The sequence below is a fragment of the Jaculus jaculus genome, chromosome X (assembly GCF_020740685.1).
Source record: "Jaculus jaculus isolate mJacJac1 chromosome X, mJacJac1.mat.Y.cur, whole genome shotgun sequence".
NCBI lineage: Eukaryota > Metazoa > Chordata > Mammalia > Rodentia > Dipodidae > Jaculus > Jaculus jaculus.
In genome coordinates, this window is record NC_059125.1 from 100981148 (window position 1) to 101004398 (window position 23251).

At 36.2% G+C, this 23251-nt stretch overlaps 1 protein-coding gene across 3 annotated transcripts in view; it reads left to right on the forward strand.

Annotated features, from left to right (window-relative positions):
• Positions 1-22064, forward strand: part of Dnaaf6 (dynein axonemal assembly factor 6) — a 59822-nt gene extending 37758 nt beyond the window's left edge. For all 3 annotated transcript variants that reach the window (XM_045139820.1, XM_045139819.1, XM_045139821.1), the window contains exons 6-7: positions 16863-16948; positions 21824-22064. In XM_045139820.1, the coding sequence (XP_044995755.1) occupies positions 16863-16948; positions 21824-21944 (207 nt within the window). In that variant the 3' untranslated portion in view covers positions 21945-22064. The remainder of the gene's footprint in view (positions 1-16862; positions 16949-21823) is intronic.
• The last annotated feature ends 1187 nt before the right edge of the window (positions 22065-23251 follow it).

A 23251-nucleotide genomic window follows, 5' to 3' on the forward strand; every position in this document is an offset into this window, starting at 1 on the left:
TAGAGACCCCAAATATAAGTCCAGGCAACTACAGCCACCTGATCTTCAACAAAAATGCAAAAATTAGTCATTGGGAGAAAGACAATCTCTTCAACAAATGGTGCTGGGAAAACTGGACATCAGTATGTAGAAGGATGAAAGTAGATCCTTATCTCTCTCCATGAACAAGAATTAAGCCCATATGGATCAAAGACCTTAAAATCAGACCTGAAACTGCTATAGGAAAATAAAATCACTTATCAACCACTGGGACTTCATGAAATTACAAAGCTTTTGTATAGCAAAGGACACTGAATAGAGCAAAGAGGCACCTTACAGAATGGGAGAAAATCTTTGCCAGCTATACATCTGATAGAGAATTAATATCCAGGACCTTCAAAGAACTCAAAAAACTCATAATAAGAAATCAAAAGACACAATTAAAAATAGGCTGCAGGGCTGAGAGATGGCTTAGTGGTTAGGACACCTACCTGTTCAAGCCCAAGGACCCAGGTTCGATTCTCCAGGCTCCACGTAAGCCAGATGCACATGGTGGCACATGCATCTGGAGTGTATTTGCAATGGCTAGAGGCCCTGGTGTGCCCATTCTCATTCTCTTTCTGTCTCTCTCTCTCCTTCTCTGTCTCTATCATAAACATTTTAAAAAATGGTCTATGAACTAAATAGAGAGTTCTCAAAAGAAGATATACAGATGGTGCATAAGTTTCTTAAAAAGTTCTACATTCTAGCCATCAGGGAAATACAAATTAAAGCTACTTTGATATTCTATCTCACTCCAGTCAGAATGGCTGTCATCAAGAAAGCAAATGACCTTAAATGCTGGCGAGGATGTGGAAAAAGAGAAACCATTCTATACTATTGGTGGGAATGTAAACTGTTAAAGCCATTGTAAAAGTCAGTGTGGAGGTTCCTGAGACAGCTAAGATAGATATACCATATGACCCAGCTCTACCACTCCTAGGCATATATCCTAAGGACTTGTCTCACTGTCTTAGAGATAATTGCACATCCATGTTTATTCCCACTCTATTCACAGTAGCTAAGAAATAGAACCAGGGCTGGAGAGATGGCTTAGTGGTTAAGCGCTTGCCGGTGAAGCCTAAGGACCCCGGTTCAAGGCTCGGTTCCCCAGGTCCCACGTTAGCCAGATGCACAAGGGGGCGCACGCGTCTGGAATTCGTTTGCAGTGGCTGGAAGCCCTGGCGTGCCCATTCTTTCTCTCTCCTTCTATCTGTCTTTCTCCCTGTGTCTGTCACTCTCAAATAAATAAATAAGAAATGAACAAAAAAAAGAAATAGAACCAGCCTAAATTTCCATCAACTGATGAGTAGATAATGAATCTGTGGTACATTTCTATAATTGAATTTATTCAGTGGTAAAGACAAACAAAATTACAAAATATTCAGGGAAATGGATTGATCTGGAAAGTATTATACTTAATGAGGTAACTCGGGTCCAGAAATCCAAAAGCCACATGTTCTCTCTCATATGTGGATTCTAGATACAAATGTTTGCATTGGTATGTGAGTTGGACTAAAACTCTGTTAAGCTTGAAATGGTCAATAAGGGACAAAGGAGTGGGCAGGATTTAAGGGGATAGTATTGTATATATGTAAGTAGAAAGACAGATTTATGAGGGTGGAAAGGTCTACATGAAGTCAGGGGAAGAGATTGAGTAAAGGAAGGATGAAGGGAGGGTTAATCAAAATGTAAGAGGGTATGAATAAGCCATGTGCAAATCTATTTTTTGACAATGGCACACTCAGAAGACATAGAATATTACTAGAAAAATTTCAGTACCAGGGATAGGATACCTCCAGTGAGTTGTTGGCCAGGGAGGTCCCTGATGACTCCAAAACATTACAGGCCATTGCCAAGGCTCTTGGTTTCCCAATAGGAATAGATGTTAAGATGTTATTGCTAAAGACTCCACATGCTTGGGCTATAAGGTCACTGAGAAGTCTTGCTGGAGCTAAAGCTGAAAACCTCTTCCAAGCAGACCAACTGACAGAAAGCTAGAAGAAACTGTGCTTCAAGCATCTCTATATGAGAGGTAGAAGTCACAAGTGGAGATAAACAACAGTGGACAATGCAAGGTATAAGCTTGGCCAGCCAGGCCAAATGAGATAATGGGTGCAATAGTGGCATGTTTATTATGGGAGAAACCAACTGCTCTCTAATTTGTCTGGAGGCCTGCTTCATGGGGGTAACACATGCCTGATACTGAAAACCTATGACAGAAGAGGTCGTGAGCACTAAGGGTACCATACCTGCTGGTGTCTAGCTAAATGCATATATTAAGTTCACCAAACTCCCTGGTAAGCACTTCTCTTAATGTTCATACCCATATATTAATGATACTGTCACTTTTGGTTAGAGAAGCTTCTCTTTTCAGATGGCAGTGCCCTCTGGGATGACTCAAAAGGCACCATAGTGCTGAGAAGTGGCAGAGGAGTTCTCAGCCCTGAAACATCTCTATCATACTTTCCAAGGCTCAGAGTACATTGTGGAAGAGGTGGTAGAAAGAATGTAAGAGCCAAAGGATGGGTAGGAGGCCTCACAATGCACTCTTCCAGACTGAAAATGGCCTGGATATCCATGACCTCTTAGTGCCCGGCACCACCTACACAAGACCATTATAATAGGAAGAAAAGATGATGACATCAAAATAAAAAAGAAACTAACTAAGAGGGGAAGGGGATATGATAGAGAGCGAAGTTGTAAAGGGGAAAGTGAGGTGGGGGGAATTACCATGGTTTATTGTCTATACGTACAGAAGTTGTCAATACATTTTCTTAATTCAACAAATACTTAAAGAGCACTTAGTATGTGCCAGATAAAGCTACTAGGCAGACTTAACAGACTTCCATAGATTCATCAATAAGGTAAAAATGACCTGCAAAGGGAAATTATTAATTTTAAGGACATCACTAACAAGATCAGTATTCAGTCAGCTCCTTAAAACCCTTTGCTCACATGATGATATTAAACCAAGGGGGCAAGATGGCTGGTAACCTGAGCAAAAGATCAGTCTGTTACTGAAAGACTAACTACACTGCTGTTACTTTATTTTATAGCCTGCATCTGTACCCAGAGGAAGTGAGGTTGAAAGTTCTATGCCTTTCTGGGACTGGAGAGTAGTTTGAGAAACTGTCTCTTGGCAACCTCCTACAAGATAGAGGGCCTTGCTGGGCATAGTGGTGCACGCCTTTAATCCCAGCACTCAGAAGGCGGAGGCAGGAGGATTGCCATGAGTTCGAGGCCACCCTGAGACTCCATAGTGAATTCCAGGTCAGCCTGGACTAGAGTGAGACAGTACCTCAAAACAAACAAACAAACAAAAAAAAAGATAGAGGGCCTCTTATAAGGTAGAGAGACAGATAAGAAACAGCATTGAGGCAACTCCTCAAAGATTGCCTATCTTCCCAAGTTCCAGGAGGATCAAAAGACGTTCTGTCAAGACCCAGGTCACACTACAGTTGAACCTTGTTTGCGTGGACTGTGTGGAAGCTGCAAGGTCACCATATGACAGAATACAGTAATTTTTTTACATTTAAACAATACAAATAAAAGTTTTTGTTCTTAATAATGATAATAATAAACAATTCGTATAATTCTTATTCTGTGCTATGTTATTTCTCTTAAGACATTTACATAATCTTCATACCTATTCTATGCAGTGGATGCTATTATTACCCTCTCCATTTTACAGACGAGTTTATTGAATTACAAGTAACTTACTTAAGAACACTTATAAAATTTGACTGGTCCTAGGCTATTGGAATTTGATAGATACATAACCAAAGTGAAAGGAAGTCTAAACTGATTTAGCAATGAAGTTTGCATTTGACACAGACATTTGAAGGACACAAAAAGCTTTCCAAGCAAAACAACCATTAAGAAAAAAGGCATAGTGCTATGAAAGCAGGTGATATGTTTTGAGAACTATTTGTGATGTTCTTGGAAACTAAGACTACATGAAGAAGTATAGAAAGTAAAATAGAATAAGTGAAATAGGCCTAATGGTTAAATCCCATGAATGCCATACCATGTGCTATGTCCTGAATTGTGTCCCCTAAAATTCATATGCTAAAGTCCTAAATTCAAAATACAACAAAATTTGGAGATGGACCTTTGGGAAATGGGCTTAGCTAAGGTCATGATTGACTTTGTGACCATATTAAAAAACTTGATCAATGTCTTTTCAACATTTAGGGACACAGAAAAAGGGTACCACTTGTACATTAGGAAGGGGGCCTCATAAAAACCCAGTCCTACTAACACCCTGATTCCTGACTTTTAGTGCTATGAGAGAAAAACAAATCTACTGTTTAAGCTACTTGTTGTGTGGTATTTTGTCATGAAATTGAAGGTCCCAAAGGCATAATGAAATTTTGACTGTCTTTTCTGAGCATTAGAGTTAGTAAATGTTTGAAAGTGAATGAGATTAATGATTGGGTATGTATCTCAGAACAATATCAGTGGTAGTGTGAAGAGGCAGCCACCCAGGTTAAGTGGTGATTATGGTGGGAAAAGGATGAATTTAGAAAAACTACTAGAGACAGTAATTGTACTACTCTAAGTGAGAGAAGAGTCTGAGATGTGGCAGTGCAGTTGGAGAGAAAAGAATGACTTCTGTAGACATTTAATATTTATTTTGATAGAATTTGTAAAGTGGGTTGATGTAATTTGGAAGCAAGAAACAGGACTCAGATTTCTTGTTTGAGTGACTATGTGAATGATGATTGCTTTAATCAAGATATGAGAATGTAGCCGGGCATGGTGGTGCACGCTTTTAATCCCAGCACTCAGGAGGCAGAGGTAGGAGGATCACCATGAGTTTGAGGCTACCCTGAGACTACATAGTTAATTCCAGGTCAGCCTGAGCTAGAGTGAGACCCTACCTCGAAAAACAACAACAACAAAAAGATATAAGAATGTAATGAGTTATCTCTAAGTGGTAGTTTTAGAAATGCTTTTTCTTTTTATTCATCTGAGTTTTTCATATTTTTACAATTACCATCTGTTACTTTGGATGGCTTTGTGTGTTGCAAGAGTGGGGTCCTAAATGTAAAATACGTAAACAAAGTTCTAGGAGCGATTATTTGTTGTTATGTTGAGTTTCAAATGTTTCTGGGAAGTCTTATTGGCAGTGTCCAGTAGGCTGTTAAAAATAAACACCTCTATGGAACTCAAGAAAGAAAGAAACTGGAAGTGCTAATTTTAGAATTGATGATGCTTATTCTCTGTGGGTTGTAAAATATATCACCACAGTGTATTGTCTTTCTGTCATGCTTGAAATGAAGTAGATGTGACTTTATGTGTGTGTGCACACATGCACATGTGTTTTGGGGGTGGGGAGCTGAGAAGAATGCTATGAAACTTGTAGAAATGGGGCTAATTAGAGAACAAATAAGAAGGATCATTGGAATGAAAAGTACTAGATAGTTCAGATGCATTAAACATTTTTACTTCAGTTCTAACCCAGTTATGGAGAGCCAAGCAAACACTTGATCGATGGAGTGAGGCTGGGACTGTGGCATGGCATCAGAGATACAAAGATGATGGGAAAATCAGAAAATCCATCATAGTAACAAGGTAGGAAAAATGAGAACTTACCTACCCCTTAGAACAAAACTGATACTAGCACTAGATAAATAAAAGAACTATGGGTATTTGAGACATGTAGTAAGGTAGTCTAGCTTGAGGCAGTAGGTGGATGCATTAGGAATGTAGGTCAACAGATTCCCCTTTAACTTGTGTGAGATGAACACCAGACTGTCTGAATGGGATTGCAGTTAATTTCCCTTCCGCAAAGTAACCCATTGTTTGTTCTAGAAGATGAACAAAACAACCTGTAGATAATGTGATACATTATTTAAAATGACCAGATACATATTTTGTGATCCTAATTTGAGGAATACATATTGATAAGGAGACATTCCCATGTTGTATAACAAAAAATCTATTATGACTATTTTCTTATTTTTCATTTTTTTCCATGATCATCTCCTCCCTAGTATTTAACTCAGCTTCCCATCACTGAATTTCACTGGGAACAAAAGGAGTCAAGGATTGGATAGAAATCAGTTACCATCTAGCTGACACCACCAGGAACCACATGCTTATCAATCCGTATTTATCTTAGAAGGAGCCATCAATCATTCTAAGCAGTGTCTGCTTATCCTTCAGGAATTCATGTGTTAGGTGAATGCTCTGCTTCTTAAATCCTGATTTCTGTCTTCAGGTTAAAACTGTCATAATCATTTACTCTTAAAAACTAAATAGTTTGGACTACTTGATAATGAAGTGAATCATCTCGTTTACATTTAAAATTCTAAAGAATGCATACCAATTTTATTTTGATAGGTCTCCTGTGACCTTGCTTGCTTATATGCCAGGCCATGTGTCAGAGAGAAGGATATTTGAACTATAATATGATTCCTTATGGTCAGCTGCAGGCAGTACAGTTAACCTTGAATGGAATTTCTAATACTTATCTTAGTAACATACATAAATTTATAGTTATTATTATAACACTCCTTCATAATGATAGTTGTGTTGGCAATGAGTAACAAATATCTTCTTTAAAGCTAATCTAATAATATCAACTTAATATGTTTCTGATTATGAGAGTAATACATATTTAAAATATTAAGCAATATCAGTATTAGCAGCATCAAAAATAAAAGTATCTCAGTGAAATACAGAAATATAAGAGATGGGCTGGAGAGATCACTCAGTGGTTAAGGTGCTTGCCTGCAAAGCCTAATGATCCAGGTTTGATTCCCCTACATAAAGCCAAATGCATAGTGGCACATGCATCTGGAGTTTGTAGCTGCTAGAGGCTCTGGCTTGCCCATTATCTTCTTTCTCTCTCTGTCTTTCTTCTCTCTATCTCTCTCTCTGCTTGCAAATGAATAAAAGATTAAAAAGAAAAAATAAGTGATAGGATTAAAATCATGAATGAAATAAGGGTACAAGATATTTTATACAGATTTTTTGGTAATAAAAATCAGTGGTTTTCCATTTTAATCATGCCATTTTGATGTGGTTTCTTCAATATCTCTAAGTCATATGGCCCATAATTGGTGAGCTTGAACTAGAAGAAACATTTGATTATAGGTAAGCAATTTCATAACTTGAAAAATGCTAATATTTGAGATATAAACAAATAATTATATTTGGAACATAAAATATTTTAGCATAAAAGTAGAATGGTAGTTTTCAAAGGCTAGAGGGAGTGGGAAGAAGGAAGAATATAAAAGGAAAGAATCTATGGGGGCTGGAGAGATGGCTTAGCAATTAAGGCACTTGGCTGTGAAGCCTAAGGACTCAGGTTCAATTCCCCAGTACCCATGTAAGTCAGATGCCCAAGGTGACACATGTGTCTGGAGTTTGTTTGCAGTGGCTAGAGGCCCTGGCATGCCCACCCTCTGTCTTTGTCTCTCTTAAATAAATAAATAAATATTTCTAAAAGATCTCTGGTGTACTATCGCACAGCAGAATGACTACAGATAATACTTATGCACTGTGCATTTCAAAAGGCTAGAAGAAGGGGTTTTGAAGGTTTTTACCATAAATGACAAATGTTTGAGGAGATAGATAGGTGTGACCTGATTTAAACATTACAAAATGTATATATGCATTGAAATCCCCAGTAGCATGCCAATAACATTTATCAGTTAAAACTCAACCTCAAAGAAAAAAGAGGAACTGAGGATATTCAGACAAGGGAGATAAACCATAATAATTTCAATTTCTGTAAAATAAAAAGTAGGACCTAAGGAGATGGTCCAGTGGATAGAGTACATGCCAAGCAAGTATGAGTATCTTAGTTCAGATCCCCAGAATTTACATAAAAGCCAACAGTGTAGAACAAGTGTTTATAATTCCAGTGTACTTACAGTGAGAAGAGAACCAGAGACAGGAAAGTCTCCCACAAGTTTGTGGGTTAGCTAGCCTTGTAGACACAGTGGTGAACAAAAGACTCTGTCTCAAACAAGATGGATGGCATGGACCAACACCAACACCCAAGGTTGTCCTCTGACTTCCACAGGTACATTGTGGCACAGGCACATGGGTATACACACACACACACACACACACACACACACACACACACACACACACACCATACACGGTTAGGATGCAGAAGGAACTTTTAGATTTGTCAGTTAAGTGTTTGGTGATCTTTGGAAGAAAGTAGCTTCAATGTCATGAAAGATGGCAGATTGTGCTAGGGTCCAAGAGAAATTGCAGAGGAAGCTTCAATATGAATAGTGCTATTACTATTAGACTGACAACCAGCTCCAGGGTGATGGTGACAGACACAGAGATCAATAAAAACCTAACAAAGCAGAAATCCAGAGGCTACAGAGAACTCAACACTAAGTCAGACTGCCAACAGGCCTGCCATGCCTCAAAGAACATTGCAAAAGAAGAGGTAGAAAGATTGTAAGAGCCCCAAAGTGGGTAGGAATACCTTGATGCACAGCCCTCCCACTACCCCATAGAGACTGAATGAGGCCTTCATGACCCCACTGAATACTATAACCACACTGAAGATGGCCCCAGGGTAACAGGATCAGGGGCAAGGGGAAAAAAGAGTATAATCGGGAGGCAGTGGTAGGAGGATTGGGATTGCTGTGACTTCAAGGCCACCCTGAGAATGCAGGGTTAATTCCAGGTCAGCCTGAACTAGAGTGAGACCCTACCTTGAAAAACCAAAAAAAAAAAAAAAGAAAGAAAGAAAATATGCTTTTCAATTGATAAAAATATTCATCGTTCATTAACATAATATTGATTTAGTTCCTACTGTGTGTCATTAGATCTAGTGAACAAACAGTAAACTATTAGTTCTGGTTTAAGTTACATAAGTCCTTAAGTGACTTTTAGATGAGAGTAGAAGCATTTTCACTTGTGATTACAGTTATCACTAGGTACTCAGGCACCAAAGTCCTTCCATAAGATGGATAGTCTTGGTTTTGTGACATAGCTGAGAGATAGAGCACTTATCTAAAACATAAGAGGTCTTGAGTTCCATCCGAAATACTACCACCAAAGGACCATCTTGAAAAGTAAAGACTTTTTCTACAAAAACATACTAATATTTCTTTCCCTCTACTTTAGAATCCTTTGTTAAAATAACAGATTATCTAAGCATGGTGGCACATGACTGTGATCCCAATACTCAGAAGACAGAGGCACGAGTATCAGAAGTCAAGGCCAGGCTGGGCTATGTAGTGAGGCCCTGGCTCAAAGAAAACTAAAAACAACCAAACAAAAAAGAAACAAAAACTTTGGGTTTATGTGTATGTGTCTATTAAGAGCACCTAAAGCCTAATCTCAGAAAATTTTCATTATTCAGTATAATATTATTAATTATAGTCCTCATGCTATACTTTAGATCTCAAGATTTATTCATCTTACTTCACTAAAACATTGAAATTTTGGTCTGGATTTCACATCCCTCTACCTCTGGTAACCACCATACTCTCTGTTTCTATGAATTTGTCTTTTTAAAAAATTTCACATATCAGAGGTATACTGAAGTATTTTTCATTTTTACATTTTATGTTTTCTTAAATTGTATTGATAACCTCTAAACATATACACAGCATACCATATTAATAATCCCCACCGACCACCCTCCCTTTTACCCTGCCCAAATACCCCATCTCCTGAATATTCAGGCCATTTTGTGTCTGAAGGAGCACATTGTAAGGAGTCCTACCCTTCCTTTGGCTCTTACATTCTTTCAGCCACCTTTTTCACAAAGGACCCTGAGCCTTGTATTAAAAAAAATTAAAAAAAAAAAACCTCTCCATGAATCAAATGAATCAGCAATGTTACCTAAATATCTAACAAATACAAGTATTTTTTCAAAATCTAGGCAACACATATATTCATATATTTAGAATATCTTTCAAAACGTTAACTCCAAACTTTCTGAATATGTTATCTTACTGAAATTTTGGTAAATAGCATAGGCTGGATGAATTATACATATTTTTCAATTATACTTTAATGCTGCTAATGACAAAGTTACAGTCCAAGAAGAAAACTAGAATGGAGGACCTCCATGGAATACACACTACTAGGACCTCTATGTCAATTTTCTAACATCTTATATTAATATTAGGTGCATTTGCTTATACAAGAAGCTGGGTATTTTATAGTGATCATGTACATGTTAAAGAAAAATAAATTTCCAGTAATCAACTTGTTATAACTCTCTCATAAGAACAAGACAGGAAAGAAGAGATTTAAAATGCAAAATTACAATACCCCAATATTGCCCCCCACAAAAGGTTTTGATACAATAAACCTGCTTTATTCTGACACATTAGGATAACAAATCAAGGCCTATGAAAATAATTTACAGATGCTGTGATCTATCTTTATCTTTCTCTGAGAAAGCCTCAAAGTGAATTTCCAGAGAAAGACTAACAGGGTGAGTTTTAACTACTTACCTGAAGACAAGTTGAAAGTGGAAAGAAGGTGATTTCATAAACCTGTAATTGGTACACAATTTTCCTGTTCATTTTTTTTTTTAAATTTACCAGGCCAAAAGACAATGTTTGAGCTACAGTTAGAGATGGATATTGTGACAATTAGCTTCTAAATTGGCTCCTCCAATGATTCTCACCTTACTGATATTACACTGGTATAGTCCCATCCTGTATTGAATAAGGCTGACTTGTATATACAATAGAATATTACAAAAGTGAAAGAGTATAATTTATTAGGCTGCATTTTAAGAAGGTATTATTTCTTCCTTCGTCTTTGGGATCATTCATTTGGAGGAGAAGATAGCTCTTGAGTCATAAGTCACTCAAGCCACCCTGTAGAGGAATCCATATGGTGATGAACTGAGGCCCCTGCCAACAGCCATGTGAGTGAGTTGTCTCACTGGCCCCTCTCAAGCCTTCTGATGTCTGAAACTTCAGCCAATATCATGACTTCAACCTCATGACAGATCCTGAGCCAGGATAACCTAGCTAAAATACCTCTAAATTTCTGATCCACAGAAAATGTATGCCTTGGTTCAAGGCATCAATAGGGAAAATTAGTTGTGCAAAATAGATAACTAGGACAAAAATTCTAATAAGCAATAGAATTAGAATCAAACCCTTCAGACTCCAAATTTAGAGGTGCTTCAAATTTTAAAGTGTTTAGTAGTTTTCGTTTACTTATGAAAATAGTTCTTCTAAATGAATTGTTCGATATTTATGTAAATGAAAGAACATAAATTCCTTTGTTCCTAAAAATCCAGAATTGACTAATTTTTTTGAAGTCTGGGCTTAGATCAGAGATCAACTACTAGCTATATCTATTTTCCAGGTGTTCTTTGAGAGCACTAATTTCTAAACAAATCTTATTCACCTTTCTGTCTGTCATGGAATCTTTTATTTTGAAAGATATGTACCATCCCACCGAATCTGTCCTTTCTCCTGCTCCATTGAAAACATTTTAGTATATACACCCTTAATTATTTAAATAGAAAAAATAATTTATTTGAATAATCTTTCACTAGAACCATAAATTATTTTATTAACCACTTTGAAGTTTTGCCTAAAACTTGTATCTAAATTTCAAATAAACCATCATCATTTTCCTTTCTTAATTGTCATTTCAGCCTTGGGGAAATAATATTTTGCTTAAAGATCTAAGCATTTCAAAGTAGTTAAAAATCAAAATAGTTACATCTCTTTATCCATATGATGAGTATGACATATTAAAGAGCATCTCAGTTTGACTGACTTCCATGTTATTGTAGTAAAAGTGGAACTTTTGTCGTATACAATGCTCATTTACTTTGAGTTAGAGCTCCAACTGCCCTTAATTACCTCTGTGAAAAATGGTCCATTAATTTCACTTACAGAATCTCCAATTATGAAGACTTAATTTAAAAAATGAGAAAGTACTTTTTCAGATAGATGTAGACCCTAAGGAGAGAGCCACCCTATCATACCTCAAAAGGGCCCCAGCTGAAACTAAGAAAAATTGGTGAAACAAGCAACGGTGCTGTTTTTCTGATGAACCAGATACCAGCATAAGGGTGAAGGAGATCAACACAGAGAAAAATCAACTCCTACCAAATGAGAGAGCCAGAGCCCCAGAAGCCCCCAACACCTCATCACTGAAGCAGACCAAAAATAAACCCAACATGGCTCAGGGAAATTTCGTGGAAGAGGGGGTGGAAAGAATGTCAGAGCCACATGTTGGGTCATGATATGCAGAGACATTTATCTTACCCATAACTGTGGGCTAACTCCACAATGCATGACCCATATACCTCAACAAGGAGTGGCCAAGGGGAGGGGGTAGGTCACGGATGAGCCTAATAATGGTACCCAACTGACTGATTTGCTGAATACAAAACTAATGAATAAAAAAATGAGAAAGTAATTGAGAAAAAATATTAACCTAGAAAATATTTATGTTTTCTAAAACTGTTTTATATATTTTTAAAAAAATATTTTTATTTATTTATTAGAGTCAGAGAGGGACAGAGAGGGAGAGAGAGAGGGAAGCAGGACTACTAGCCACTGCAAATGAACTTCAGATGCATGCACCATGTGCATCTGGCTTACATGGGTTCTGAGGAATTGAACCTGGGTCCTTAGGCTTCACAGGCAAGTGTCTTAACCATTAATCCATCTCTTTAGCCCTTCATGTATGTATTTTTGAGCAGAGAAAGTGTATATGTGAGAGAGAAGGAGAGAATATGGACATACCAGGGATTCTTATAGCTACAAATGAAGTCCACATGTTTGTACTACTTTGTATATCTGACTTTGCAAGGTAACTGGGAAATCAAATTTGTGCCAGGAGGATTTGCAAGCAATTTCCTTTAACTACTGAGCCATCTTTTTAGCCCTAACTTAGTAAGTATTTAAATATAACCCTAGATGTCTATCTATAAATATTAAGTACAGAATTAATGATGGGAAATATAATCACAGACATGTACTGATTGTGATTCATCCCTTATATTACAAACCACTATTGCCTCCATTGAGCTTTTATGAAGAAATCCAATTTGTCACATTCATTTTTTAATATGTATTTCTATTATTATTTGCTTTCTTTCTGGATACTCCAGTCAATGTAATCTCCAAATGTCCAAAATGCCAAATTTTAAAGGTTTCATAATGTACCTAATATCAGATAGTACTTTTTGTTTACAGAAACCATATGTCATCACATACATGTATGTTTGTATATCATCATATGTCAATGTCCATCAAAAAGAGATGAATGTAAAGTAGAGCAATGAGTGTGTTTTGCTGTGATAAAATGTACACTTACCACTGGTGACAGTGCATTTACAGTGTTGTAAAACCATTACTGATATCTAATCCTAGAATATTTTCACCAATCTAAAAAGAAACCTCATATTCATTAAGCAAGTCCTCCCTTTTTGTCAACTCTTCAGACCTTGAAAAACATCACTCAGCTTTCTGTCTCTTATGAATTTGCCTAAACTGGACATTTTATATAAATACAATACTATAAAATTCACCATTCCATGCCTAGCTTCTTTCATTTAGCATAATGTCTTCAGGATTTATTAATAAAATACCACTTTGAGCTGGGCATTGTGGCACACATCTTTAATCCCAGCACTCGAGAGGCAGAGGTAAGAGGATCACCATGAGTTCAAGGCCACCCTGAGACTACATAGGGAATTTCACATCAACCTGAGCTAGAATGAGACCCCACCTTGAAAAACCAAAAATAAAGTAAAATAAAATGATACTTTGGCCCTTTATGGCAGAATAATATTCTGTATTATGTATATCGTACTTTTTTATCTATATGTTGATACACATTTGTGTTGTTTATACCTTTTGACTATGGTAACTAGAGCTGTTATGGACAAAAATATATATAGATTTGTGTTTCAATATCTATTTTCTTTTTCATTTACTTTTCCCTTTTTGATCTTTTTTTTTCTTTTTCATTCTTTGACATTGTTATTCTTGTTGTTTAGAGACAGGGACTCATGTAGCCCAAGTTGGCCTTAAATTCACTATGTAGCTGTGGTTGTCTTTATATTCCTGTTTTCAGTGCTATTGACATGGAATTGCTGTAGTGCCATATGATAATTGAGATAAAATGTTCCTAAGTCTTATGAAACTTGTAAGTATCCTTCTTGGGTGGTGGAAGTCATACCGTTATTTCTCTTTTGCTATTTTAACAACTTTTCTGGACACTTGTACCACCATAGGAAGTGTGATATGGTGGCTTCACCAACCCACACTTAACATGAAATCTAAATATTTTTATACAAATGGCTGACTGATATAAAGATGGTCAAAGGTCCCCACCAAGTCTAATAATATATCTGAGGTAGTGAAGGTTACAAGCAAATATATAGGATTTTTATACAGTACTTGGACTTGGATAAATGGTAACATATGTGATGGTTTGAATCAGATGTCCCCCATAAACTCATGTGCTTTCAGTTTTTGGTCCCAAGCTGGTGGAAGCTTGAAAAGTGGAGCCTTACTGAAGGAGATTTGTTACAGGGAGCAAGCATAGGAATGTTATAGCCAGCTCCCTCTTACAAGAGCTCAGATCACTCTCTTGCTGTTTCAGGTGATTCAATTCATAAACTTAGGTGTTCTGAATGCTAGATTCCCAGATGATAGACATTTGGGAATTAACACCTCCTGGAGGCAGTGTATTTTTGGGGGCAGGCTTATGGGTATTATAGCCAGTTTCCCCTTGCCAGTGTTTGGCAAACTCTCCTATTGCTGTTGTCCACCTGATGTTGCCCAGGAGGTGATGTCCACTCTCTGCCAAAGCTATTGTTTTCTCTACCATTATGGAGTTTCCCCTTGAGCCTATGAGCCAAAATAAACCTTTTTTACCCTACAGTCTGCTCTTGGTTGGATGATTTCTACCAGAAATGCAAACCTGACTGCAATAGTAAAGTTGGTACCAAGAGTGGGGTCATGGCTGCCAGAATCCTGACTGTGTGGCTTTGGCCTTTGGAACTGAATTGCCAGAGGATTGTGCAAGGATTTGAATTCTTGGCCTAAGATATGCCTTGATGTGCTGTAAGTAAAGCTTGATGAACTGTTCTGGTCAGAGTTGAAATACCTGAATGCAATAATAACTATGGACTATGAGGTTTAGCTTATGAGGGTCATGAAGAGCTTGGCCTAGACTGGGCTAGAAGCAGTTTTTGTGAGAGGCTTGCTGTCATGGCCATGTCCTGGATAATTTGTGCAGGGTTGCATTGCATAGAAGTGGATTGGTATGAGTGGAGGAATAAGGCACAATAAAAAGTGAAATATTTGGGCAGACACTACTCCCTGTTCAACTGCAATTGTATGAGAGATTGGGCCAGCTGACCTGCATTGGGACAACAGAAAGAATGAAGTCTTTTGAAGGGGCCTGAATGCTGAAGGAGTGTCCTGTTCTTCAAACTCTGCTTTATTCCCCCCTGGATTAACAAATTGGCAGCCTACCTGATATTATGGAGCATAAGAAATGCAGGAAAGTGAGTGTCATTGGATTTGCAACGTGGTCATGGGTTTGGGAAACAGCCATGTGTAGTATAAAGCAGGTTTGCTGGATTTACTGCATGGAGACCTGATGGAGCCATGAGGATGGACCATGGATTACAGTGGCGACCCAATGAAGATTCCGGGACCACAAGACGGATGCTAAGGAGAGCTTCTGACCTGGATGAACTTTTCCAATACTGTAAGTAGCCTCATTGAAGGGGCAGAATTGGAACTCCAGAGACTTGCTGGTTAGAATTATCAGACTTGGACACTTGTCACTGACTAGAGTTGTTGAACTTGGAGCTATAGAGTTTGATATTTTCCCTGTTTAAATTTCATATTGGCTGAATATTTCTCTGCTATGCCTGATGCCATCTTTTGTAGTGATAATGTTTATTCTGTACCATTATGGATTGGGGGAAGGGAAATTTTGGTATTATATCTCAGTTAAAAGATCTCAGACTATGGGAACGTTTTTGGACATCACTAGGATTGATAAAAACTATAAGGACTTTTAAAGTTGGATTAAGGCATTGCAATGTACATCATGGATGGTTATCAGTTTATGGGGGCCAGGGGTGGAATGTGGTGATTTGATTCAGGTGTCCACAATAAAGTTAGGTGTTCTGAATGCTAGGTTCTCAGCTGATGGAGATTTGGGAATTAAAGCATTGTGGAGGCAATGTATTGTTGGGGGTGGGCTTATGGGTACTGTAGCCAGTGTCCCCTTGACAGTGTTTGGCATACTCTCCTGTTCCTGTTGTCCACCTGATGTTTCCCAGGAGGTGATGTCCACCCTCTGCTCATGTCATCATTTTCCCTTGCCATAATGGAGCCTCCCCTTGACCCTGCAATAAACTTTTTTTCCCCCCACAAGCTGCTCTTGGTTGGATGATTTCTGCCAGCAATGTGAACCTGACTGCAATATTGCTATTTCCACTTGCTGTGACAATACTGTGATGGTCACCCTTTGCTTGTGGCATGCATTTTCAGGCCATCATGAAGCTTCCTTAGCCTGAAGACTATAAGCCAAAATAAATCTTTTCCTCCATTCAGCTGCTTTTGGTTGAGTTTTGCTTTGTTCCACCAAAGGTTAGGAAAATGAGTCACATTACAGATGTTTGCTCTTTCACCACTCACTTAACTTCTTCATTTCTCCTTGAGTAAAATGGGGTTGATAATCCCTGCTTCTCAAGACTGATGTAAGGAAATGGTATATCTTGATACTCAGTTGGTACTTGATAATCTTTAATTCTTCTTTCCTCATCTAGTCTTACTCTTTGAAAATTAACTGTTCCCCCAAATAATCCTGTTTTTCTTCTTATTTTCTCTTAGGTTAAAATTAAACTGCCTGAAACAAACCCTTCTGAACTTCATCTTGATGTCCAAGAGAGGATCCTTGATCTTCGCACTCCTAATAAGTGAGTAAAAATTGGGATTGGAATAGTATATGTTAACATTAATGAATCTTTAGTAATTCTTTTGAAAAGTGTAGTTATTTGGTATCAACACAAAAGCCTTAAGAAAAGTTAAATTTCAGTTACTCATTCAGATGTGTTAATCTACATAATAAAATAAACATGGGAGCTGAGTAAATTGCTCAGGAGGTAGAACACTTGCCTAGCATGCATACTGCTCTAATTTTGATCACCAGTATCAACAACAAAAAATGTTTGGACATACCTTGATTTCTCCTATTTTTCACAGGTACATTAGGAGTGGACTGGCACCTTCAAAACATAATCCTTAGCTCTCAAATCCTTCACTCTAAAAGAGTTTACCTTTTAGAAAAAATATGTTAGAGTTAGAAGTGAAAATCATTTAAGTTGCAAGTATTACATGTGAAATACTATATAGTATTTTCATAAGAGAATCAACTTCTTTAAGAGACTTGAAGGTAAAATTTGAATATATTCATCTGAAAATAGTAAAGTCTTATCATGAATTATCTAAAACAAAATTTCCAACAGTTAGATTCTAGATTCTCTGGTTTATAGATGGATTTAAAATCACACAGATGATGAGATCATTCAATTAAATATTTTATTCTGAAACCACAGTCTTCTCATTGCATGTTTCAAATAATATTCCCCAAGCAACATACAGCAAAAGTTATGAATGAAAATGTTTCTCATGAAGCACAGATATATCTGTCTTGTCTCTAAAAGACAACTCATTAGAAAGGATATTGATGGGACCTAGCATGCATTAGAGAAAATATCTAAATATTTTCAAGCTTTTTTCATTTTTCATGTGGATGTATGGTGGTGAGCTCGCATCAGGTGATTGCAGCTGTCCTTCCTCTATAAGTCATCCTTTCAGATTGTGTTTGGGAAACAGGCAGGTGGTGACACATTCTCTTTCATTATCAGAACCTCCAGTTTTCTTTTGTTGAGCTTAGGGCTTTGAGGAGATAAAAAGTAGATCCCTTCCACAAAAGACTATTATGTATAAACAATCAAGTATACATACATAATCTTTATTCCTGTGGTAGATAACTCTAACACAAAATGATCTGCAGATGAATAATTATCAAACTGTTCTCATTAGTCACATCATTTAAAAATCTATTCTCACCAAAAAGTAATGTCTCATGCTGTAAAAATTACATTCACTATTCTTGCTCTTCACTTTAAGGAAGTTTATGCCCGTTTGTTGTATTTTATACATGGTTTGATCTTGCATAGAACTTTGCAAAGAAAGTTGGTTAAATGAACAGTCTTCCATGATATTTGCATGCTTGCTAAAATCACACACATATCTATATACCATGGAGTTAATTTCCGTTTCCCTAGCAGTCTCACTGTCCCCATCAATCTTTAGGCAGCTACTGTAGCTATGCTGTCATTCCAGATAGGTATCAGAACCCACTAAATGAAAGTCTCTCACAGATATTTTTCTGCATAGAACTTGGGCTACACTGGGCTGTTTGTATACTCTCCATATATCTTAAATGATATAAATGATGTTCACAGATAAAAATATTATACATATTGCAACTGCTTATTAAATGCTCAGTATATATGTATTTATATATATATATATATATATATATACAAATACATATATATGTATATACATACAAACATATATATCTTACGAAAACGTAATTAAGATAGGAGCCAAATGATGCAATTAGGGGCTTCTACTATCACTTCTTCTACATAGTTGAGCATCCTTTAAAGCTATGCTATTATCAGATATGAGGCTTTTTTTTTTTTTTTTTTTTTTTGGTTTTTCGAGGTAGGGTCTCACTCTGGCTCAGGCTGACCTGTAATTCACTATGTAGTCTCAGGGTGGCCTCGAACTCACGGTGATCCTCCTACCTCTGCCTCCTGAGTGCTGGGATTAAAGGTGTGCGCCACTATGCCCAGCAATGTGGCTTGTCTTTGAGTTTATGAATACTTACTATTTTATTTAATTTCTGGCTATGATAGTCTATAACACCGTGTTTAATTTCTCCAAGAAAGATTCAAGCGAGGACAACCTGTTCATGTATCCAAAGGTGAAACTAGTCATTTCAGTGAATTGCATTAGAATATAATCAAATCCAGATATTTTAGCATTATTCAACCCAAAGAAATAAAGTGGTTAATAGAATTCATTTTTTGTCAGTTGGTTATTTTGCCATATAGTCCCAACATAGCTACAAAAGAGGGAAAATGGGAGAAATAGAGTAATTTCCTAAAATCTCTTGACTTTTGCCTCCATAGGAAATTTCATTAACATGAATATGATAATAAAAACTCACTTTAAGTATACACATAAGCAAGTTTTGGTTCTTTGATGCTTCAGATTATTTATACCTTTTCTTCATTCCTGTAGTTCACATTGAGAATTGATTCTTAGAGTCACCTAATTTTTTTCTACATGTAATAATCTAAATTACAGATCAGTAACTATTTCATTTGCTTTGATAATTACATATTATCCAAGAAAAGTTAACAAGACCATGCCTGTTTTTAACTCAGATATATAAACAGAAAAATTTTGTTGTTTAAGTAAAATTAAAACTGTCATATGTGACTATAAACAAAATAAGTGTGTCTTTCATTTAAATGTCTTGCAAGCAATGTCAATTAAATTCTCTAATATAATTTAAATATTCAAAGTTCTAAGCTTGAATATTATAGGGTATTTTGACTTTAATTTCATATATTATTTACAATTAACTTGTTCATAATGAAAACTAACCCTAGATAAGCATTTGATTAGCACCTAAACTGTAACTTCTTATAAAGCAACTATAATATCAGTGTGTAAAGGCAAAAATTTAGGCTTACATAATGACGTTTATTTTTTCATATTTTCTGTACTATATATGTTGATTATTCATATGTCATTCTGTAGTAGCTTGAATATTTGCTTTCTATTTATTTATTTATGCATTCAACTTGTATAGTCTGATGGATAGACATTAGGGAAATAACCAAGGTAAGATATAGTCTTAGACTTAGACTTCAATGAATTGTGTATGGATTAGTATTCATAGAATTGACTTTTATTTAAATATAGATCTCTGTACAGATATCAGATGGTACCACAGACTAGATAAAAATGTTTAGCTTATTATACAAGCCAAAGTAAGGTGTTTAATTCTATTTTCACAGTTTTAACATATGAAGCCTTATGACTCAGAACTAGATAGAAATGTGGGGATAGATGGATCTTGCCATTGGCCACTAATTGTCTCTTTTGAATTTATTTCTCTCTAGACAGAGAAGGCACATTATCATTGGAACTTCTTCTTCAGCTGATTTATAGTTGTCTTTAAGTGCAATGAAGCTACCATACTAAGCTTTGCTTTCTTTTTCCAGTGAATATATTATCATCAATAGAATAATGGATGATGCAGATGTAGTTGTAGTACAACCTATATTGGAAACAGTTTCTAAGAAGGGACTGTAAATGTTTGTTTTGCTTACTTTTTTAGATTCCAAATACTGCAAGCTACAGTAAAAATTTTTTTGTATAACTTCTTCAGGTGGAGGGAAATGTTTCTCATGCCCCATCAGAGAAAGAGCAAGAGTCTCAGAAAATTTCTTCTTTACATTCTAGAAATGTATAATACATGCTGAGACCAGTCCCTTGAACTTAGGCCTTTTCAAATGAGCAAGAGCAAATTAATTTTCAAGGTTTGTTTTCAAACACTATTTCTCTCTTCAAGAATCCAAGATAAAAATTACTAGATTCCTTTACTGATGTTGCATCTAAAAGACCTTTTCTGTTCACATTTTATAAAGATGCTTATGCCTCCATTACTGAGAAAGTAAGGTAACAAGTGTATCACATATTGAATTTTTTTCAGGTACCAACATGTGCTGACCCCATGCATAATTCAGAGTCATACCACTATGACAGAATTATGGATGTTTCATCCCAGCAATGCATCTAAAAACATACAGCTACCCAGTAACTGGGCCATAAACTGCAAAATAAACCCAGCAATCTATCACAAGGAATTTTTGTCAATGTGTTCTAGAAAGAATCAGAAGCAAGCAGAGAGAAGTACTTTCATTGATCTCACATTGAAATCATTCCAGGCCTGATGTTCAACTATGCCTGCAGTAGATACTTGGTATAAAAGCTCTGTTAGCAGGAGTATTAAAGAACCATTCCAATTTCTGATTTATCTCATCCAACTGCATTGTGTCTACATATAAATAAGACTGGCAACAGATCTGCCCATTGAACTTAAACTTACATGGTTCTATTTCTATGGTAGAATAACCTGAGACTGAGTCTATGTTTATACAATATGCAACATGAGGTCAAGAAAAGATAGATAGATAGATAGATAGATAGATAGATAGATAGATAGATAGATAGATAGATAGATGATGGGTAGATAAATAAAGATAGACAGATAGATAGATAGATGATAGACAAATATATAGAAAGAAAACAACTTTATTTATTTATTTATTTATTTATTTATTTATTTTTGAGATAGGGCTTCACTGTATAGCCCAGGTTGGCCTGGGTCTCCCTATGTAACCCACACTGGACTTAAATGTGAGATCTTTCTGCCCTACTTCTGGTGTGCAAAAATTACAGGCATGCGTATACCACAACACATGGCTTAACTGCTTAGAATTTTAAGGATTCAAACATGTGTATTATCTGTTTATATGGGCACATTTTCTGATCCAGTATTTATGCTGTCTAAATATTAGAATTTTTGGAGGGTCAAACATTCTCAAGGTAAATGTTTCCTAGTGCTTTATTGAAAGTGATATATTACCTTAGAAAGCTACTTCTGAGGTTTAATTTAATTTTATCTATCTCATTTTTAGGAGGCTGTTTGTAAACCTTCCCCATCCCGTGGAATGCAGCAGTGCTAAAGCATGCTATATCCCAGAATGTGAAACACTTGAAGTCACTATGACACTGCAAAGAGGGTTTAATTTTTGTTAATTGTTTTTTTCTGAAACTACATGGACAAGGAGAAAACATGGTAAAAATGGCACTGATAATATTTTTAATGTTGAAAATCGGTTAAGGTTTTCTGTATTCGACTTATTCTAACATATTGTAGAAAGGGCCAAAATTCAATTTTAGTTCTATTCTGATCATTTATAGTCAATTCTATTATTTTTGGGACATATAATTTCATTTCTATAGTGGTAGCTGAGTAGAATATTTACAGGTTACCAATTAGATTACTACATGAACAATTACATAACTGAAATATGACCATGAAATTGTTGTTCCACTTAAATCAGTAGCCAGAAGAACTTAAGCTGATTAATTATACCATGATACAATCTGTTGCATAGTTTTTGGTCATTATTAAAATGAGAAAAATTCATTTGGTTACATTTTCATTGATTTTTATCAATTAATTTAGAATGTTTTCTGTCTAGGCTTTCAGTATTGTTCAAGAATATGCAGGGAACAAAGGAAAATAAATAATTTGATGTTTCATACCAGCCACATGTTTACTGGAACAAGTAATACTCATGAGAATGCAGTATTATTTGGGTTCCTCAGTGACAATCTCAGTGCTTAGATCTAGTTGGGTTAAAAGATTTTTTTTCTTGGTGCTGGAGTGGTAGAACATAGATAAATCCAAGATTTAATCTATAGTACTAACACCAAATTTCTTTGTCTATACTAATAATCATTAGCAATATCTTTTAAGTGGTATGTTTATATTTAATCAACTAAAGTCCTTGATCTTTCAAAGGAATATTAAAACACATGGCATAGTTACAGATTCTCATTTTTTGTCTTTCTTATTAATTCCTATTTTATATTTTTATTTTTAAAAAATTTTTTGGTTTATTTATTTATCTGAGAGTGACAGACACACAGAGAGAAAGAGAGAAAGTGAATGGGCACGCCAGGGCCTCCAGCCATTGCAAACAAACTCCAGACGCCTGGGCCCCCTTGTGCATCTGGCTAACGTGGGTGCTGGGGAATCGAGCCTCAAACCGGGGTCCTTAGGCTTCACAAGCAAGCATTTAACCACTAAGCCATCTCTCAAGCCCTAATTCCTATTTTATGAATTGTGCCAATGCTCCTTGTCTGTTCCATACTATTGCATAAACTTATTTCATGAATATATATTAATAAATTATGCTTTCAGGCTGGTGTGACTTGACATCACACATCATTGTAGAATCATGGAATTAGCTTGGAGTAAAATGTTATAAGAGATAAAGAAGTGAAGTGTGTTTATCACTTCTATGTTAACTACTAAGGAATATTCAGTAAGATAT